The sequence below is a fragment of the Sapajus apella genome, unplaced genomic scaffold (assembly GCF_009761245.1).
Source record: "Sapajus apella isolate SASKATOON/1434 unplaced genomic scaffold, GSC_monkey_1.0 scaffold24, whole genome shotgun sequence".
Classification (NCBI taxonomy): domain Eukaryota; kingdom Metazoa; phylum Chordata; class Mammalia; order Primates; family Cebidae; genus Sapajus; species Sapajus apella.
In genome coordinates, this window is record NW_022436964.1 from 22596852 (window position 1) to 22618466 (window position 21615).

At 36.9% G+C, this 21615-nt stretch overlaps 1 protein-coding gene and 1 long non-coding RNA gene across 4 annotated transcripts in view; one reads left to right on the top strand and one right to left on the bottom strand.

Moving 5' to 3' along the window:
- UHRF2 (ubiquitin like with PHD and ring finger domains 2) overlaps positions 1-16775 on the top strand; it is a 105930-nt gene extending 89155 nt beyond the window's left edge. For 2 of the 3 annotated variants that reach the window (XM_032291092.1, XM_032291093.1), the window contains 7 exons: positions 2635-2741; positions 6711-6873; positions 7578-7718; positions 9500-9596; positions 10565-10722; positions 14306-14404; positions 15752-16775. In XM_032291092.1, coding sequence (XP_032146983.1) covers positions 2635-2741; positions 6711-6873; positions 7578-7718; positions 9500-9596; positions 10565-10722; positions 14306-14404; positions 15752-15898 — 912 coding nt within the window. In that variant the 3' untranslated portion in view covers positions 15899-16775. Of the gene's footprint in view, positions 1-2634; positions 2742-6710; positions 6874-7577; positions 7719-9499; positions 9597-10511; positions 10723-14305; positions 14405-15751 lie in introns of those variants that run through there. The other variant, XM_032291094.1, reaches the window with a different exon arrangement.
- On the bottom strand, positions 4330-6462 carry LOC116559904. The gene is made up of 2 exons (XR_004272676.1): positions 5136-6462; positions 4330-4811 (listed from the first exon to the last, which is right to left on the bottom strand). It is a non-coding gene; the product is annotated as an uncharacterized LOC116559904 (long non-coding RNA).
- Positions 16776-21615: the final 4840 nt, after the last annotated feature.

Sequence of the window (21615 nt, forward strand, 5' to 3'; positions counted from 1 at the left end):
AGGATATGAACAGACACTTTTCAAAAGAGATATACGTGAGGCCAAGAAACATAAAAAAATGCTCATCATGACTGGCCATTAGAGAAATGTAAATCAAAACCATATTGAGATACCACCTCATGCCAGTTAGAATAGAGATCATTAAAAAAAATCTGGAGACAACAGATGCTGGAGAGGATGTGAAGAAACAGGAACACTTTTAACTCTGTTGGTGGGAGTGTAAATTAGTTCAACCATTATGGATGACAGTATGGCGATTCCTCAAGAATCTAGAAATAGAAATTCCATTTGACCCAGCAATCCCATTACTGGGTGTATACCCAAAGGATTATAAGTGATTCTGTTATAAAGACACATGCACACATATGTTCATTGCGGTCCTGTTTGCAATAACAAGACCTGGAACCAACCCAAATGCCTATCAATGCTAGACTGGACAAAGAAAATGTGGCACATATAACATTGAATGCTATGCGACCATAAAAAACAATGAGTTTGTATCCTTTGTAGGGACATGGATGAATCTGGAAACCATGAGCCAACTATTCTCAGCAAACTGACACAAGAACAGAAAATCAAAGGAGAGGTTGGGAATACCTGAGGAACTGAGTTACTTGGGGAAGCACTGTGTTCCTTGTGTAGATAGAGCTGCTTTATGTGAGCTCTTCCCAGCCAGCAGAACTTGTTTAGGCTACTACCTTGCAGTCACAATTTAATGGATCATTGACTAGAAGATGCATCAAATTTAGGCTGATTTTTTTTCCGTAGGAAAAGTATTTTGTTTTTAGTTTTTCATAGATACGAGGTCTCACTACATCGCCCAGGCTGGTCTTGAATTCATGGGCTCAAGTGAGCCTCCTGCTTTGACCTCCGACAGTGCTGGGATTCCACGGATGAGTTGCCCTGCCTTGCCTTTCTGTAGGAAAAATAGTCTGAAATGATATTGGTTGAGAGCTCTTACAGTCTGACAATTTTTCCCTCTTGATAATTTAATGTTTTTGTTGATGTAATGATTAAAGTACAAATGAGTTAATGATACAGAATTTTAGCCATGTCTTCTTGATTTGCTGCTTGAAGAGTAATCAGAAATGTTTAAAATACTGTTTGGCTTACATTTGTTATATTATCCTGTTTTACTTTCTGTTGCTTTTTCTTTATGGTACTCCCATAATAACTTGAAAAGTTGACAGTTATGAATATGTGTATTGTGGAGTCTGTCCAGATACTGGGTGGAAGACTGGTTTTGATCAGTTTTAAGGAGTATTCTAAACTGTTCTAGATGTACATGTTTGTTAGAATTCCTTCACGTAGAATACATACTAACGATCATGTTTCTTAATACCTTATTTAAAAAATATGTAGACCGTAATATTGGATTAACAAAAAGCAAAAGTAAATTTAAGCGTTTCAAGCCAATAAAAACACTTTAAGACCATGATATTTTTAGTTGTGTGTGGCTTTTAATCCAAGGGGAAAACAAAGTATAAATAATTGACCTCTATAATAATAAGTAGAGAAAATTTCATTGTCTAAGTTGTCTAATTAAAATAATATTGCATTAAAAAGTTACTATTTTGCTAGTGTTAGTAGAATTAATTGTGCACTTATAGTTCCTTAATTTGTTTCAAGTAGTGAATCAGGTGGAGACAGTAATATCCATAAAAATTTCTAGATTGCTACAGAAGTAATTGGAGAGCTAATGTACGTGACATCTTTTGGCCTTTTTACGTTTAGTAGATACTTTATACTACTTTTAGTTTTTCAAATTTTTTCCAAATTTCTTCTTAATGGAAGGTGATTATTTTACCTGAATGTGATAGGTATGAATCCACAGAGTATGAAATAAAGAGATCTTACTATACTGTTAGAATTTTAATATGAAGGCCAAGGCAGGTGGATCACTTGAGGCCTGGAGTTGAAGACCAACATGCGAAACCCCATTTCTACTAAAAATACAAAAACTAGCCAGGTTTGGTGGCACATTCCTGTAATCCCAGCTGCTTGGCATGCTGAGGCAGGAAAATCTATTGAACTTGGGAAGCAGAAGCTACAATTAGCCAAGATGACGCCACTGCACTTTAGCCTGGGTGACAGAGCAAGACTCTGTCTTTAAAAAAAAAAAGAAAAAAAAATTTAATTAGAAGTTTTTAGGTAATCTTACTTTATAGTACTTACTTATTGTCAATGCCAGAATTTGACATTTGAGACAGGACACTTAGGTGTGGTATAGATGTCAGTTGGAAATTTGGGTTATGGAGTTTTATTGAAGTGGTGTTATCTATAAAGAACCTACAAGCTAGTATTGATAGGTTTTAATGTTGAATTGAATAAATATTTCAACCCATAAGACGTACCTTGTAACATTCTATTGATTATTTGACTACGGATATAGCATGAGTCTAACCATGTTTGGAGATGTTGAAAAGTGATAAAGTGAAAGCTTTAGGTCAAATTACATAACTTGAAGGTATACTACACACAAGATTGCATTTAAATTTTGCATTATTTTGAGAGATGCCGTGAGAGAAAATGTCAACTTATAACATCCTAATGAAATGTTTTGACTCTGAAATAAGAATTAGTGAAATTATACTTGGGTTTAGGTTCCTTAATATAGAAAATCTTCTTTGACAGGACCGAGGTGATGAGTTCACGTACACTGGAAGTGGTGGTAAAAATCTTGCTGGTAATAAAAGAATTGGCGCACCTTCAGCTGATCAAACGTTAACAAACATGAACAGGTACTACTGTAAAGACTGTTTAGAATTTGAACATTGTATAAAAGTTTCATAAGAGGGCTGTAAATTATAACTTACATTGCAGAGGAGAATCTAGAACTGGGAGTTAAATATCTGAAATTAAAATTCCATTGCCTGATTATGCAATTGTGTCTAAGCATCCTAACATATCTTTATACTGGTTTTTTATTATTTATTACTTTTTTTCTTTTTGAGATGGAGTCTCACTCTGTCACCCAGGCTGAAGTGTAGTGGCATGATCTCAGCTCACTGCAACCTCTGCGCTCCCTCCCTCCCCACCCCCACCAGGTTCAAGTGATTCTCCTGCCTTAACCTCCCAAGTAACTGGGATTACAGGTGCCTGCTACCACGTCTGGCTAATTTTTCTAATTTTAGTAGAGATGGAGTTTTTACATCTTGGCCAGGCTGGTCTTGAACTCCTGACCTCGTGATCCACCTACTTCGGCCTCCCAAAGTGCTGGGATTACAGGCGTGAGCCACCGCACCTTGCCTATACTGTTACTTTTTAAATGCCATAATTCCTAGTCTTACTGAATACATGTGCTGTACATTTGAAAATGTTGACAACTTTGAGAGAAAGGAGCCTGTGTAATTTAAGTGAAATTGAGAATAAGGTGGCTTGTCTACTACCCGTTGGTCAAAGCTAAAGTGACAAACTTCCTTTTTAGAGTAAACTCCGAAATGTGAAATGATGTTATGTTTGGGAGCCACATTTATGTACCTAGATGAAACATAAGGCCACTTAATCAGATCTGTACTGAATGTACTTTTAGGATGTCTGCTAATAAGATATCTTCTAAGTGTTGTTTAAGGGAATGTTCATTTAGTCACAGAAATGAACTTTTCTAACTAAATCTCCTTAAGACATTACAAAAAGCCACCTTGTGCTGACCTTTATTCTATAGAAATACTTTATTCTATAGAAATACTAATGACATCTCAGCTACCACGGGTACAGAAAGTTTATTAATTTCAAAATGTTTTATTTTATAAATGCACTCTATGCCAATATTAATAAGTAACCCAGACCACCAGATAGCAAAAAAAAAAAAAAAAAATCAGACTATAATTTGTCATACTGAAAATTTCATGAACATTTCATAAAGTTAACAGCTTTCATATCCTATTGTTAAGGGTATTTTGTGGATCAATTGAGTAAAAGTATTTTTCACTTTCAGTCTAAATCACTCAATTTTAAGTAGTGTCCCCTTAATTTCTGATTACTGTGTGAAGTAAAGGATATGCCAGAATGATTTCAAGACTTTAATGCATACCAAGTTACATAGAATTTCTGTTTTTATGTGTTCTATATTATTTCTGATGGTAGGATTATTTTTACTGAACCAGCAGAGGAGACAGGTCAGATTTGCTGGTGAAAACATTCCTGAGACAGGAGCTTAGTCCCTAGTTAACCTTTTTCTAACAAGAAAGTAGTCCTTCAAGAAGAATGTCTTAAAATAAATATTTTGGTGTGTTTTTGTCAATGAAAGTGTGTTTTGAATTTGCAAACAGACTCTTTCAAGTTGTCAAATCTGATAATTATTTTTCCCTTTAATAATTAATAATTTTGCTTGAAAGGAACTTCCTTCATAACTACCCACCATTGTAATGTACATGTTAGATTCCTTTCACTCTTTGGGACAATCTAATAAGTACCACTACAGTCTGATTAGAATATAATTGACAAGCAGTATAAATGTTTGCTATAAAGAGGAGATAGTGAAAATGAAATATCAACTGGAAACAATTTAGGATTCAATTACCAGAGAGACTTTAACATTCTGTCTGTCACTTTATACATTAAGTTGTGAATATGCCTTGTGATTGTAAAAGTGCTTGGGCAAAGGTACCTGTAAGTCTTGCAAACACGAAAACTGAGGTGAAAGGCTCTTTGCTCTGACCCATGGTATGCCCTTTCCCCAGTAGTGTATGGTTCAGTTCATTTTTGCTTCTTTGCTAAGAGGTAATTCAATACCTTCTTGCTTCTGAGTTTATTCCTATTTCTTCCCAGCTTTTCCAACTTTAAGAAACTAAAGAGGGCAGCAAAGTAACCTGGGTATCTTTTTTTTTTTTTTTTTTTTTTTTTTTATTTGAGACGGAGTTTCGCTCTTGTTACCCAGGCTGGAGTGCAATGGCGCGATCTCGGCTCACCGTAACCTCCGCCTCCTGGGTTCAGGCAATTCTCCTGCCTCAGCCTCCTGAGTAGCTGGGATTACAGGCACGTGCCACCATGCCCAGCTGATTTTTTGTATTTTTAGTACAGACGGGGTTTCACCATGTTGACCAGGATGGTCTCGATCTCTTGACCTTGTGATCCACCTGCCTCGGCCTCCCAAAGTGCTGGGATTACAGGCTTGAGCCACCGCGCCCGGCAACCTGGGTATCTTTTATCAGGGCAGTCAGAGACACCTGACTGGTTGAACTGCAGATAGATTAATGGAGGAGCTTTGTTGCTATGTTGCCTAGTTTCATCTTCTTGGACTCTCTTCACATACTTGAATAGCCTAATTATCTGAAGCCAGAAGTGAGTTGACAGTGCCAGTTAGTGATGGCAGTAATCATGACTGAAGGTACCTGTGAGCATTAAAGCATTCCATTCAGTGACAGGAAGGTAATACTTAATCCTAGCTCTTTAAGATAAAGTATGTATAATACCTCAATAGGTATTCAGTAAGAACATAATACTAATCCTAGAGTTGATGACTGTATTTTCTTCTACCTCCCAGAATTTTAATGCATCTTCATTTTAGATTTAAAAAATAAATAAATAAATAAAAAGTAACTTGGTAAGCTTTAACTCTTTGACCACAGATATATATATATATATACTTTTTAAAACAAACACTTTTAAGTTCATTTACTTATTAAAATATAACTATGGTCAAGAAGTTTTTTTTTCCAATAAGTTAATCATGGTCTTGAGGTCTATTTTTTAACTTGAGCTTGCATAAAAAGAATTATACCCTGGAGTAGTAGTTTATTTAATATCTGCTTTCACCAGATTGGGTATAGTTCTCTTTTTTGTTTGTTTTTTCACCTTAAGTGTCCTCAGTGTTTTCTTTACACTTAAGAAGTAGGTGTCTTAGATGAAAATGCTAATTTTAAACTGATTCTAAAACTGTTACTTTAAAATACTAAAAATAATTTAAATACAGGTTTTGGTACAACTAGGTTCTCCCAAGAAAGGTCTTCTAACATCCAATGAGCTCCCTGACTTGTTACTACTGGGTGAATGCATATACTAAGCAAGCTCCAGCTAGGTCAGGTGCTGCTTCCAACTCAGTGTTCCTCTTTGACCTTGTCAGTAAAATGTAGTGATCTCAAGCAGCCAGAAATCTTTATTGTCATTAGCACAGGCATTTGAATGCTTCAGGCTTACTGAAATTTATCTTTTTATGGAGGCCTTTAAAGAATATTGTCATATAGCACTTGTTCTTAGTCTTTTAAATTTTAAGGATTCTCTGTTGTCTGGAATGTGGAAAGTAGACCTGGGAAGGTCATTTGTACCTTGCTGACAAATTTATATTTCTGGATTTCTTTCTACATTATTCCAGCAATTTACCTCACACCCTTATCAAAGATAACTATTAAAACAGTCATTTGCTTTAGTTTTCCAATATTCTCCCTTCCCCCAACAAACGTTATTTAAAGAAAAATTCCATGTATTTCTAGTTGTTTTCTATTATACGTGGCACAGATGTTATTACTTTCAGAAGAACCCTACAGGCTATCTGAGAACCAATTCCCTGGCTTGGGGGTGACATCAGAAAACTGATTTGTCTTCTCTGCTGGTGGGGGAAAGCATAATCCTATTATCTGGAATAATATGGAAAGAATCATAGAATCTTAACCATCAGGTAAGGTATAATTCACCTTTTAATTGAGCTAATGACTCGATTGTATACTTGAAGAAAAATTACGTGGTATAAAGACTTTTTTGTTGTTTTTTAGGGCATTGGCCCTAAACTGTGATGCTCCATTGGATGATAAAATTGGAGCAGAGTCTCGGAATTGGAGAGCTGGTAAGCCAGTCAGAGTGATACGCAGTTTTAAAGGGAGGAAGATCAGCAAATATGCTCCTGAAGAAGGCAACAGATATGATGGCATTTATAAGGTGCTCTATCTGGCATGACATCTTGTCATTCTTCCTGGGCTTTCAAGGCAGGGTTGCTGCAAAGAACTACTGGGGGTGGGCTCAAGGAAACAGTAGCCATCTTATATTGCTACTTTTCCTGGAAATTTAACAAATGCACAAAGCAAACTCTTAACTTCAGTACTTTACATTTAAGTCTTATTTCGAGTTCTTAAGGACACAGTTTTATTTTGGGTTGAGATTTATGTGTGTGTGTGTGTGTGTGTGTGTGTGTGTGTGTGTGTGTGTGTGTGTATTTTCTTTATAATAAAACCATTTAACTTACTGGCTGTTGTATAACTTGATTTTTATATATCTTTTCAGAATGATTTTATTTGTAATAGATTTTCAAAGCAAAGCACGTTATAATACTAGATTTGCATTCTTTATTTAAATAAAGAGGAATTTGCTGCCATGTTTACTATACAGAATTTTGTTAATTAGCATAATCTTGTTACTCTACTAAATTTATAGCAGTCATGTACTCATGGGAAGTACTATAATAGAAATTAAGGTCAAAACTGTTTTAGTGAATATTCTTGACTTATTTACTATCCCTACAGCAAAGCAGTATATTCAGAAGTTGCATTTAGTTCTGGCAAAGATTATTTTGGTACCACTAATGTGATAACTTGAGTAAGTCTAAACTTTAAATCTCAAACTAGTACCAAAATATTGTGATTTAGGTGGTGAAATACTGGCCAGAGATTTCATCAAGCCATGGATTCTTGGTTTGGCGCTATCTTTTAAGAAGAGATGATGTTGAACCTGCGCCTTGGACCTCCGAAGGAATAGAACGGTCAAGGAGATTATGTCTGCGTTTACAGGTTAGATTACATTTGTCTAGGCTGCCTATGTGTTCATAAAAATATACATCTCTACTATCGACATGCCTTAACACTGGATATAACCCACAGCAATTGATGGTGGACTATAAGGGGTGAGGAATAAGACCATGCAAATAGACACAGGAAAAGAAGTGAAAAGGTAGCATCCTGAATGTCAGACTGCAATCGGATCAAGGGTTGTACTTGGAAAAAGGTGGGCTTGTTAATTAAAAGTAAAATATTTCCAAATCAAGTTGGAAATGACTTGAAGTGTGAGGGAAAGGGATTCATAAAATTTAGGTATAGGAGGCTTTGAAAAAGGACATTTATCCTAGAGGGCATGGGGGATGTCTTTGTGGTAGGGGAATGGCGGGGAGGTGGCTTTATAAGAGTGGTCTGCTTTCTACCCTTCTCACTTTTCCTCACCCCTTTTCTCTCTTCCCCCGCAAAGCTGCTTCCCTGCCTTGCTACCACCTTTAGTGCTTTGTCTTTTTTTCCCTTTGCCTATGCTCAGCTGTTAACCCATAAAGACTTTGATTTTGTGTGCATAGTGGATGGTATGGCTGCATTTCCCCTTCATGGCCTGTATACCCTAGAATTTGTCCCTGACACTGACTTCAGAGCATGGTTTGAGTTCATCTCCCATCATTTCCCATTGTTGTGCCTCCCATAAAAACTGCCAGCTTTGTCATTTCCCCTGGCTCTGCCCACACTGCATGTGTAGGGGCTGAACTGTGGGCAAGTGTCTGACCACCCAGGCAGGTGAGTGTGCCTTCTAGGGCAAACCTGTTTCTGTTTTTGTTGTCTTTTTAAACTCATGGAATTGGTTGTTGAAAATAAGATATCAGATGCTAAAACAACTACTAAAATAATTCTTTTTAATATTAAAAACCCTTTTAAATTCACTTTCAGAAGATTTTTAAGATGCCCTTGTTTGAGAACATTGTTCTAGATAGGTTAGATTTGAAACTGAGCAGAAGCATGTGAGCCCATCTGCTGTGATGAGTTAATAGTCACTGAGACCTGAAACATACAGTGCTTTAAGCATGACTGTTTTACAAAGCATGCTTCTCCCACCTCAGCCCCTCAAAAAAGGTAGCCATTGAAACATAAGGATAATAAGCTTTATGGCAAACATAAACATAAGAATAATAGATAAATGAAATTATCTATATTAATAGATAATAGTTACTTCAAGTCTAACTCTTAGTTGGTAGAGGATTTAGTAGTTTAACTCTAGAGTTAAACGGCTAACTGTAGTAGTTAAACTCTAGAGGATTTAGTAGTACCAACTCTTAGTTGGTAGAGGATTTAGGTCTTCTAAAAACTCCTCCCTCTAACTTTAGGAGATTAGAAGTTTAACCCTTAATGTTTTGATACTTTTTTAGATTGACTCCACAATTTCCTGTGATCCAATCTATTTGATTTCCATCTGTTGTGCTCTATGATTGGTCGTCATTTATCTTCATATCTGTATTCTACTTTCCTTTAAGCTACCTAATCACAACTCCTGAAGACTTATCTTTCTTAGATCTGAAGTTTAAGATCAGTGTATTATAAAATGTAATCTCTTAGCAGTCACAGCTACATGTTTTACTCTGAAATTGGGATTTTAACAGTTATCTGTACTCTGAATTATTTTCCTTTAAATGTCTGTTTCTTTTATGTAAAGTTTTTCAGTTTGGGGAAAGTGTAGTCTTCCCCTCCCTTCTAATTTCTCACCAGGATCTAAACCCCCCTTCTCTGTGAAGCTTAAATCTACATTGTACCCCCCCCATCAGTATCCAGCAGGTTACCCTTCAGATAAAGAAGGGAAGAAGACTAAAGGACAGTCAAAGAAGCAGCCCAGTGGAACCAAAAAAAGGCCAATTTCAGATGGTAGGTAATGATTGCCAAATGTAAACCATAATAACATAATAGGTTGTTTTTGTTTTGTTTTTGGTTTTTTTTTTTTTTTTTTTTTTTTTGGAGACAGGGTCTCATTCTGTCACCCAGGCTGGAGTACAGTGGAAATATGGTGGTTCACTGTAGCCTTGACTTCCCGGCTCAAGCGATCCTCCTACCTCAGCCCCTGGAATAGCTGGGACCACAGCTGTGCACCACCACAGCTGGCTAATTTTTTATTTTTTGTAGAGATGGAGTTTCTCCATGTTGCCCAGGCTGGTCTAGAACTCTTGGGTTGAAGGGATCCTCCTGCCTTAGCCTCCTAAAGTGCTGGGATTACAGATAGGAGCCACTGCATCCAGCCAACATGCTTTTTAATAAAGGTAAACATTAAGAAAATAAATTGAGAGTCTTACAAGAAATGAAAGCAAAGGATTTGGTTGGGGGGCAGAACATGGATCTTTTGTGTATTTTAATAGTGTCAGAGCCACGTAACAGAAAATATAGTATCCTAAATTCTAGAGGAAATTGTTTGTTTGTTTGTTTGTTTTTTGTTTTTTTTTTTGAGATGATCTCACTGTGTTGCCCAGGCTGGATGGAGCACAATGGCACGATCTCAGCTCACGGCAGTGGCTGCCTCCCGGGTTAAAGCAATTCTCCTGCCTGAGCCTCCCAGGTAGCTGAGATTGCAGGTGCCCACTACTGCACCCAGCTAATTTCTGTATTTTTAGTGGAGACGGGGTTTCACCATCTTGGCCAGGCTGGTCTCGAATTCCTGACCTTGTAATTCACCTGCCTCGTCTTCCCAAAGTGCTGGATTACAGTTCTAGGGGAAATTAGATGCTGCTTTGTATTGGTTTATCTTTTTACTAAACATTACTTGTGCCAGTTAACTCTCTTGTTTCATAGTTCTGCTTAGAACCACTTGTAAGTCTGCTGATACATTTTTAAAATAAATCTAGATGACTGTCCAAGCGCCACCAAAGTATTCAAAGCATCAGATTCAACAGAAGCAATTGAGGCATTTCAACTAACACCTCAACAGCAACGTCTCATTAGAGAAGATTGTCAAAACCAGAAGCTGTGGGATGAAGTGCTTGCACATCTTGTGGAAGGACCAGTATGTGAAGATTTTTTTAAATAATAACATTGTGATATTAACATGATAAGTAATTGTCTCATAAAGTATGTTTTTCACATGTTAGTCAAAACTTCATCCTTCTATCCGGTTTTCTCATCCAGTGCCACTACCTTTCAGAAGTAATCCCAGGCAGCACATACACATGATCCTAAATTTATTTTAAACTTCTTAGATGTTGGATTTTTACTTCTCTATGGCTGAACTTACTTTACTTTGAGATACTGTTAGAAGAATTTTCATGGTCAGCTTAACCTAAAATCGCCACAAAAGTTTTTGCGACAGTTCAAAGTTACCTAACAGCGTAAGTCTTAAGCAGTTCAGCACAAATTTCAAACCTACATGTTAAACTAAGGGATAAAATAAACCAGATTGATCTGTCTATTTAAGTATTTTATGTGTTTCAATTTTTCATTTTTTTCTTAATCACGTAATTTTAAAGTGAAAAGGAATCACATCATTAATGTGTGGGTTTTGTGTTAAGCTGTGTTTTGCAGGCAAGGCTTTCTTAACAAATCCCTAAAGTTGGAGGCTTCAAATATGAATTTTCTGTTCATTCTTTACTCACTTATTATTGTATCTTTAATTTTACTTACAAATTTGAATCTTCTGTTGAGTATTGACCCCTTGTCATTTGTAATACTTCTCTGTTTTCTTTCTCGCCAAAGTGTTGATGTGCCCCTATGTCTGTATGTGTTTTCTATCTAGATTTAAAACAGCAACAGAAAAACTCTACAAGAGTTCTCTCTGTGAGGGATAGTCATTATTACTAATGAAGAATTTTTTAAATATGATTTTTAAACTTTTATAAATTGTGAAATTTACCAAGTATCATTTGGATTTGAATTGTCATTTCCTTTGCCTATAAATGTGATAATTGGGTTTTCCTTGGTAAAATAAGGCTTATATGCTTAGAAGACAGGGAAAAGTGATTACACTTGGAGAAGTGTTCCTTGCATTTTAGCCAAGACACCCAGGCATGAGGAGAGTCTGACTATGTTAGGTCACACTCATTTTCACGTACAGAAAATTAAGATATAGGAAGCAGTTGTTTATCAGCGTAATTCTCTGGTAGGGAAAGATATGTCTATTTAGTGATAACTGAGATGAGTTCCGACTTCAGGTGGCCAGGTGGGACAGTAGCAATTACAGATGGAGGAAAAATCCACCTGAGTGCATGTGAAAGGTCTTCCCTATGGGCAGTATCCCACTGGTGACAGAATCTGACCTGGTTAGGTCATATTTTGTGACCTTGCTGCTAGTGGTTACTCTGGACATTATGTACTATTACCCTGGACACATTTCATGCCTATTATCTTCAGATAGGCCAGTAACACATTTATTAAGCCAGAAAAAAAAACAGGTGTTAGCCAACAGTGACTTTAAATAAATAAATATGTGCATGTATACTTATGTCCAAACTCCTTCCAAAGGCCCTGTGATCAACAGTCCTACCTACATCTATAGTCTCCTCTTACTGCTACTCTCTTGTGCCCAGATCGCTTGACTGCAGTGGTCACTGTTTTATTTAAACACATGTAACGTCTTGATATCCCTGGGCCTTTAAATACATACTGTTTCTCTGGCTGGAATTCTCTTTTCATGTGGCTCACTCTTTCATATCATTTAAGTCTGTGTAAATATGAGACTCCTCAAGAGAGGTCCTCCTAAACTACCCTTTCTAGAAACCTCTTTTTAAAGTTTACTAAAAAAAAAAAACCCACAAAGATGGGGATACCGTGTTGCCCAGACTGATCTCGAACAGCTGGCCTTAGGCACTCCTCCCACTTTAGCCTCCCAAGTAGCTTGGATTATAGGCGAGAGTCAGTTTGCTGTTTCCTCAGTTACTGCTATCTGAATCTGTTTTTAGTTTGCTCTCCTATAGAAACATAAGTTCGATGAGAGCACAGATAGCTTTTTTAGTACCGCTGTAGATGAATGCCTAGCACATTATAGCTATTCAAAATATCTGTATTAGATATACCCATATTATAGGAACTATAGAAGTACCATGTTAAATATTGGTCATTAACATAGGAGTTTGTTAATGAGAGAGTGCCTGGTATAAAGTTTGAGAGTTTTCAGCATCTCCTCATAATTGCCATATTCTAAAAATGTGTTTATAATACATTGTAATGCGTTTGATTTTAATACTCCATGTTCTCCCCTTTGCTGACTTTTTTGGTAAAGCAAAAAATAATAATCCATGTTCATAAATCAGTTAATATGAGCCATCTTTTGATTTTTAAATTTGAAACTTATAAGTTCTACTTTTTTTTTGAAATGGAGTCTCTTTGTCACCCTGGCTGGAGTATAGTGGCACGGTCTCAGCTCACTGAACCTCTGCCTCCCAGGTTCAAGCAATTCTTCTGCCTCAGACTCCCAAATAGCTGGGATTACAGGTGCCTGCCACCAAGCCCAGCTAATTTCTTCTATTTTTTTCTAGAGACTGGTTGTGCCATGTTGGCCAGGTTGGTCTAGAACTCCTGACCTTAAATGAGAACTCCTGACCTTAAATGATCCACCTGTTTCGGCCTCCCAAAGTACTGGGATTACAGGCGTGAGCCACTGTGCCCGACCTTACTTTTTCTATTAATATAAAAAGTAAATGTGAAATGTACTCCCTCACTACCTAAGGTAACTGAAGGAATATCCTTATGACTTACTTAGAAAAAAACTACTTTTCCTTCTAGCTTAAAAAAAAAAAAAAATACCAGCCAAGATGAAATGGAGCCAGTAATATAGGGTAGCCAAGATGAAATGGAACCAGTATTATAGGGCATCCATTTGATCATGTTTATTTTAGGTGGCTCTACTTTTTTAATTTTGTCCTACTGTAAGTAAACATTAGCATCAGGAAGGTATAGGATTTTAGGATTGAGGTAAAAATACCACAGATTAATCTTAGGAAAATAAATATGTTGATTTTTTTTGGTGGTATTAGATGCAACAGAGTATTGTTGCCTAGTGCGTTTTTATTCAAGCTCCAAAAGACAAATATTCAAGTTTCATAACAGCAGAAGATTTAATAATACATGTTCATACACTGGAATACTGTGCAGTACAGCTTTTTGAAAAAAGACCTTGAAACAAGCTGCCATGATTTTTTTTTTTTTAAGTGAAAAATAGTTTATCCCTGGAATGTGAGGTTTAGGGGAACTTTGACTTTTTAACATTATATATTGACTCTCCATCTTTTACCATCCAGTACTATGATTTACAGCTAACGTCTATGGAATGGGGTTTCTTTAGTTTGCTTTTGTCAGGTAATTAGAATCATGACTACCTGATTTTTTGAATAAAAGACATTAAATGTGACAGACATTTTTATTGCTAAATAATAGATGGATGTATTTTGGGATACATGTGAAATTTTGATATATTCATATAACAAGTAATAATCACGTCAGGCTAATTGGATTGTTCATCACTGTAAACATTTATCATTTCCTTATGCTGGGAGCATTTGAGTTATTCTCTCTAGCTGTTTTGAAATATACAATAGATGGATTTTATTAGTATATTATGAACTGTTAACTTTCCTTATTCTTGGGTACCATTCTAGAATTTTCTGAAAAAATTGGAACAGTCTTTTATGTGTGTTTGCTGCCAGGAACTAGTTTACCAGCCTGTGACAACTGAGTGCTTCCACAATGTCTGTAAAGTAAGTAGAATTCCTTCCTCATTTTCCCTGTAAGGCATGAAGGCACACTAATCTCTATACCTGTTTTCAGCATGCTAAGAAGTATTTTCCATGAAGTCAGGATAGTGTGGAACCTTCTATTTAAGAAGCATTTAATTACATCTTGGTGGTAAATGCATGTTTTAATTAGATACTAGTAATTCCAGTATGTTGTTTGCGGCATTCTGTCATGTTTGGAATTTTGACGAGGGGCTGAAATGAGAGAGAAAGTAAGAAGTCATTGCTCTTTTCTGTGTAATAGCTTATATGTTTTATATATTATAGTGCAAACTGGAGTATTTTTATGCACTTAATGAATAATATAAAAGTTTATATCTGGCATTATGCCCAGATGAATTGAATATTGTGTTATCAGTGTTGTGTAAAAGGAAAGTTTGTGTTTTAGTGAAGCCAGGGTTCAAATCTTGTTCTACCCTATGGTGATTATGTGTCCTAACTTCAGAACTTCAGTTTCTTTTATAAAATGGAAACAAATCTACATATGAATTTGTACCTGAACTTGAGTTGATTAACTCATAATGTAATGTATTTAGCACACCTATATACATACATGAAAATACATAGTCAAGCCAAGATTTGAATCTTGTTCTACCCAGTGGTGATTATGTGTCCTAACTTCAGAACTTTATGTTTATCTATTTATTTTATTTTGTTTTGTTTATTTTTTGAGATGGAATTTCACTCTGTCATCCAGGCTGGAGTGCAGTGATGCGATCTTGGTTCACTGCAACCTCTGGCCTCCTCAGTTCAAGCGATTCTCATGCCTCAGCTTCTGGAGTAGCTCAGACTACAAGCACGCACCACCAAGACTGGCTAATTTTTGTATTTTTTAGTAGGGACAGGGTTTCACCATCTTGGCCAGGCTAGTCTTGAACTCCTGACCTAAGGTGATCTGCCTGCTGTATGTTAAGTGATTTGGTAAAATATAAAATTTATTTCTAAGCAAGGGAATCCTCATTTTTCTTTTTTTCTTTCCTCTAGGTCTCTGTTTAGAAAGAATGGGATTAAAATCTAACTTAAAAGATGAGGCTAGTGGGAACCATATGTAATCTCTAACTCCATCATTTTAAGTAGATGAGGAACTGACATACAAAAGTTAAATAATTTACCTGAAATCTCACAATATGTGCCAGAGATGAAACTAAAGCCATGATTCTAGGCTTTTCCACAGTGCAAATTCAAGCCTCTATGTTTGTTAATTTTGTACATTTCTCTCATTACCAGTTTCTGGTTCCTATTTAAAAGCATAAGTTGCTGAGCACTTACATAAACATCAGATGAAATTGGATGTTTTTGTTTTTACCATAGGATTGCCTGCAGCGCTCCTTTAAGGCACAGGTTTTCTCCTGCCCTGCTTGCCGGCATGATCTTGGCCAGAATTATATCATGATTCCCAATGAGATTCTGCAGACTCTACTTGACCTTTTCTTCCCTGGATACAGCAAAGGACGGTGATCTGTCTGCTTTCACTGTGTTGTTCATGGTGGCTTTTTGGACAATAAAGAATCTAAAATGGGTAGGGAGGGTGGAAGAAATGGTGGACTGTATCTCTCACGTTCTGAAGCAGCTAATCCTCTTTCCCACATAGCCATCATCTTGTGTGTGTAGTAAGAGGCCCATTTCTCAACTGTCTTTTAAATATCTAAAGGTAGTTCCTGTAACAACTAGTTTTAATGAGTAAAAAGTCAAAGCCTCAGCTCTAGTTGATATCCAAGTTATGATTTATTTTGCAACTACCTCAGGACAGAAAAGATTTATGGGGATTTTAAAAATCATTGAATAACTAGTTAAATGAAATTTTAGCTACACACTGCCTCCCAAATATTAGTTGTGCCTGGTTCTTGTAATTTGATTTTACAGAAAAGGAAATGACACTTGAGATCCTTGGAATGAACACAGCTTCTATAGTGTGCATATACTTTTTTAAACATCTCTTCTTTCATTACAATGTGTGTTTTGCAAGGACAGGTTCATTTTTTTAGCCCACTTTGTGAACTCCATTGTGCTTTTTTCTGGTGTTTTATGCAAGTTGACTACTAATGACTAATGAGAATAATAATGAATGCATTGTTGCTGCATTAGTGTAATGTGGTGTGGTTTTGCACTTAAAAGAGGTATTCATATGCTCTAGTTGTAAATGTTCATGAAACTCCACTTCTGTACTAGTCGAACTGCTTTTAGTGTCTCACCAGTGGTTTTACATCTGCAGAGTTTTGAGAGCTGTGCTGACCTTTGAGAGGATTTGAAATTGCTTCATATTGTGATCCTAAATTTTATATTCACTATATTCCCTAAAGTATACCTTAATAAATATTTTATGATCAGAAAAACACCTCATTTTGCTTTCCTTTTTTACATTTGTCTGGCTTATGTTATCAATTTTAAAGAATCCTTTATTTCTACAGTTTTTCATTGTGCATCTCTGTTGAAACAGACATTTTTTTACTTTGCACTAGTAATGAGAACTAGAGTGAAATCTTAAGCAGTAAGAACAAATTTCTTCCTCATTTTTTTTTTTAAGTTTATTCTAATAGGAAAAAAAATTTAAATAGTCACCTAGTGACTATTTTGCCTGTAGTTTCTGTCCTATGTTCAGGTTTAGTCTAATCAGTGCTACTTATTTCACAGACATAAGAATGTTTTAAAACATAATTCTATTCTCTAAAGTATACTGCTAGGCCAGGCACGGTGGCTTATACCTGTAATCCCTGTGGGAGGCCAAGATAGGAGGATTGCTTGAGCACAGGAATTCAAGACCAGCCTGGGCAACACTGCAAGACCCTGTCTCTAAAAAAATAAAATTACCAGGGTGTGTGGTGTGAGCCTGTAGTCCCAGCTACTTGGGAGGCTGAGGTGGGAGGATTGCTTGAGACTAGGAGGTTGAGGCTGTAGTGAGCCATGATCACACCACTGCACTTTAGCCTGGGGGACAGCAAGACCCTGTTCCCCACCCCATCTGCCCCAAAAAATACACTATTTCCATCAGAGGAAAGTTTTAATGTGATGCAGTCAGTCTTTCCATCCCTACGTTCACAGCCATATAAATATTATTCATTGAATACCTTGTACTAGTCACTTTGTATGTATTATATGTATTCATTGAATCCTACCAACAACAGATATTATCCCCATCTTACGAAGATCAGTGGCACAAAAAGGTTAAGTAATTTGACCAAAGGTCACACAATATCCAGAAGGCAGATCTCTGCCATAAACTTAGGCAGTCTTGAGTTCAGAGCTGGTAATCTTTGCTGTATAGGCCCTCACCCTTGGATATATAGCCAATTAGTTTCAGTGCTTTTCTACATTCAACTAAATTCCAAATCAAGTTGTGGAAAACACTTGGAACTGTTGTCTCTTAGATCTAAATATTGGAGTCATTTTTATTTTGAAGCATTTCATTTAAGACCTTCTTAAATTGAAAATGAATCATTAAATTGCATCATTCAGTACTCTATCCCCTGAGGTACTGGCCACATTTCTGCATGAAGAGTGAGAAATAGTTTCCAGTTTCAGCTACTTGAACTGCTTTATTTCTACCGCTTTGATTAGCAAAATAGGAGATTCCGAGCTCTGCTTTGTATTGTCTCAACTCTAGCTATATAACATGACAGACTAAGAAAGAAGGCTGATTGTAGCTTAGCATATTCACAGATGTGAAGAATGGCCCAAAGCTAAGCAGTTATTTATTATTGAACTTTTAAATCATAAAGGTTCTTTTACATAAATATTTCAGTTGGTATCTAGAAAATGGGGACTTTTAGGACACATAATCACAATACTATTCCTAAACATGTTTTAAAAAATTAACAGTTTCTTTATATCATCAAATATCTAGTAAATGTTCCAATTTCCATAGTCTCAGTTGTCATAAATTGCTGTTTGGTTTTCAGTTAGTTTGTCTGAATCGGGATCCAAATAAAGATCTCACATTGTGATTAATTGCTCTCTTAAGAGTCTTTTATATATCCCCTCAGTCTTTCTTCCCCCTCTTCACCTTTTGCAATTTGTGTGTTGAAATTGAGTTGTTTCTTCTGAAGCATTTCTGACAGAACATATTTAGCTGATGGAACTCTGTGGTGTAGTTTAACATGTTTCTCTTTATTTTTGGTTAATTGATAGTTTAGAATTAAAGAATGACCAGATTCAGACTTGACTTTTGGGTGTGGGGAGTGAGTAAGACTTTTTCATAGGTGATTTTGTTATCCTTCAGGAGGTACATAATACCTAGTTGTCTCTCATTCCTCAGTTTGAAATATAAGCTTTTTAACTGGAATTTACTACATTTGGTAGGTTACAGTGATTACTATCAAGTACTCAATCACTTCCATTTGGTAATTTTTTTTTTATTAGATAGGGCCTCTAGTTTTCCCACTTCTAAGTAATATGGTTCACTCAACACATATGTGCATGTTAGTGTTTGAATATATTGGTAAACTTTCAGAAGCTGGCAAACTTTCGGAAACTGGCAATCTAAATACCTTTAGCTCTCTCACAACCCTGTTACAACATTTAGCTAACAGAAAGGGGCCCTACTTATATACTTAAAGCTTTGGATTTCATTATAGATCCTGCTTAGAAGAGCTGAGTAGAGATCTGCTCTGATGCCCAATATCTGCTATTTGCCTATTAAGGACCAAACCTTTCCCAATTCTTAAGGACAGCCCTTATTGCAGGAATTGAGCTTGATATGGCCCATTGACCGCAAGCTTACATTGGAAAGAGTTATCCTTGCTTGTGCATTTTGTCTGGTCCCTACAACTAGACTGTCACAATTCCTGAAGGAAATGAAATTTAGTAACCTGGCTTAATCTAATCCTACACAGAAAAAAAGATTAAATACCTTCACTGGATATAGGAAAATCGAGAGCCTACCTAGAGGGACCATGCAGGCAGATCAGGTATAAAAGAATAAGATCTTTCTTATTATTGCATGACTAGGTCCACAAGTATGAAATTGCATTGCGTTGACAGAATGAAACAGGCTGACAAGTGAAGAGTAATTTGAGGCTAAAATTCTTGGAAGTAAACATGATTGTGAAGACAGAGTGCAACAGATGAAACAATTGGATAGTGCCAAAATTTGAATGTATTGCTGAGTAATCTGTTATGTATGGATATGACACGGTTTATTCATCTACTGATGGATATTTGGATTGTTTCCAGGGTTTTGCTGTTATAAAGATGCTGTGAGCCATTTTAAGTCTTTGGAAAACTCTTATAAAATTACGTACTTACCTTACAACCCATCAGTGTCACTAATTTTTGAGAAAAAACGACACGTTCAAAGTGGTTTATACCATTTTACATTCCTGCCAGCAGTGTATGAGAGTTATGGTTGCCCCACATCCTCACTAATACTTGGTTTTGTCATATAAACCACTCTAGAGGGTGTGTAACTCCTTTGAGACACAAGAATGAGTTGCATATTTGGCGACAAGTGTGGATTGTGGTAGTTATCTGTACTGTTCATCAGGTACCTTTGGCTCACAAATGCATGTGCTAGGATTGTTCTTTCAAGCTTCCTTGTGTTTGGATGGGGCCAAGTGACCAGTTAGTTGTGCACAGAAATGCTGTATATCACTTATAGGGAGGGCATTTCATTGCCCTCCAAAGTTTTCTTTCCCCTTCCATGGAGACCAGTAACAATCCAGATGGGACTTTTCTGTCAGCTTAGATCTCAGAATAAGAATGAGAGAGAGCACCCAGCTAACTTGTGGTGGACATGCAACATGAAAGAGAGGTAAATCCAAGCCCCTAAGGTTTCTCTGTTGTTAGCACAGCATGACCTAGCCTAACTTGATGGATAAAAACATTCCTAACTTTCTCAGCCTAACAGCAGATACAGAGTTGAATTCCTTTTTTTTTTTTTTTCTTGAGATGCTCTCTCTGTGTCGCAGTGGCATGTTCATAGCTCACTGCAGCCTCGACCTCCTGGGCTCAAGCTATCCTCCTGCCTCAGCCTCCCAAGTAGCTGGGACTACAGGCATGCAAGACCACACTTGGCTAAATTTTTTTATTTTTATTTTTACTAGAGATGAGGTTTTATCATGTTGCCCAGGCTTGTCTCCAACTCCTGAGCTCAAGCAGTCCACCTGCCTCAGCCTCCAGAGATGCTAGGATTACAGGCATGAGCCACCGTACCTGGCTTGGAATTGAATTGAATTTGTCCTTTAATATTGAATCTAAAACTTTCACTGTTTTAGAGCTAATTCTTTAATACGCAGCTCAATTAACTAAGCTATTCATGAATTGGTTGGTAGTATAGTAGGCATCCTCTAAGATGGAGCCCAGTGATTCCTGCTTCTGCTCTTCATGCCCTGGTATAATTTTCTCCCCTTGAGCGTGGGCTGGACTTAATTTCTGTTGTAATCAACAAAATACTGCAGAATTAATCAGATGTCACTTCTGAGGTTAGATCACGAAAATACTGTGCCTTCCTACTTGGAGTGCCCTCTCTCTTTCAATCTGGGGAATGCTGTCTGCCATGCTGTGAGCTGCCAAATGGAAAGGCACATGTGGCAAAGAGCAGAGGTCTCCGGCCAACAGCCAGCAAGGTCATGAAGCCTACCAAAAACCACAGAAGTGAGCTTGGAAGTGGATTCTTCTCCAGGAGGAGCTTGAGATGACTTCAGCCCTTTATTGCAACCGTGTGAGAGACCCTCAGCCACAGGTATCCAACTAAGTCATTCCATGATTCCTGATATATAGAAACTGAGATAATGAATGTTGGTGTCTTAATCTATTAAGCCTTGGTGTAATTATTATGCAGTAAAAGATTACTAATGCAGATAGGGTGCCCCTGAGTGCCAGTTTGCCCAGGAAAGACCCAATTTGCATTTGTTGCTCCAAAATTATTATAAATACCATTTGCTTTTCCTGTTTGAAGTGCCCCAGATTAGATGACAGCACCCTAGTTACTCGATTGAGATCTTACCTACTTGTGTGGAAGATTGTGAACTAGATTGTTTAAATACTTTATCATTTGAATTTACCTAGATTATGTTACCTTTTGTTTTTCTGTTTGTTTGTTTTTTGAGACGGGGTCTTCCTCTGTTGCCAGGCTGGAGTGCAGTGCTGTGATCTTGGCTCACTGCAACCTCTGCTTCCTGGATTCCAGCAGTTCTGCCTCAGCCTCCAAGTAGCTGGGACTACAGGTGCATGCCACCACA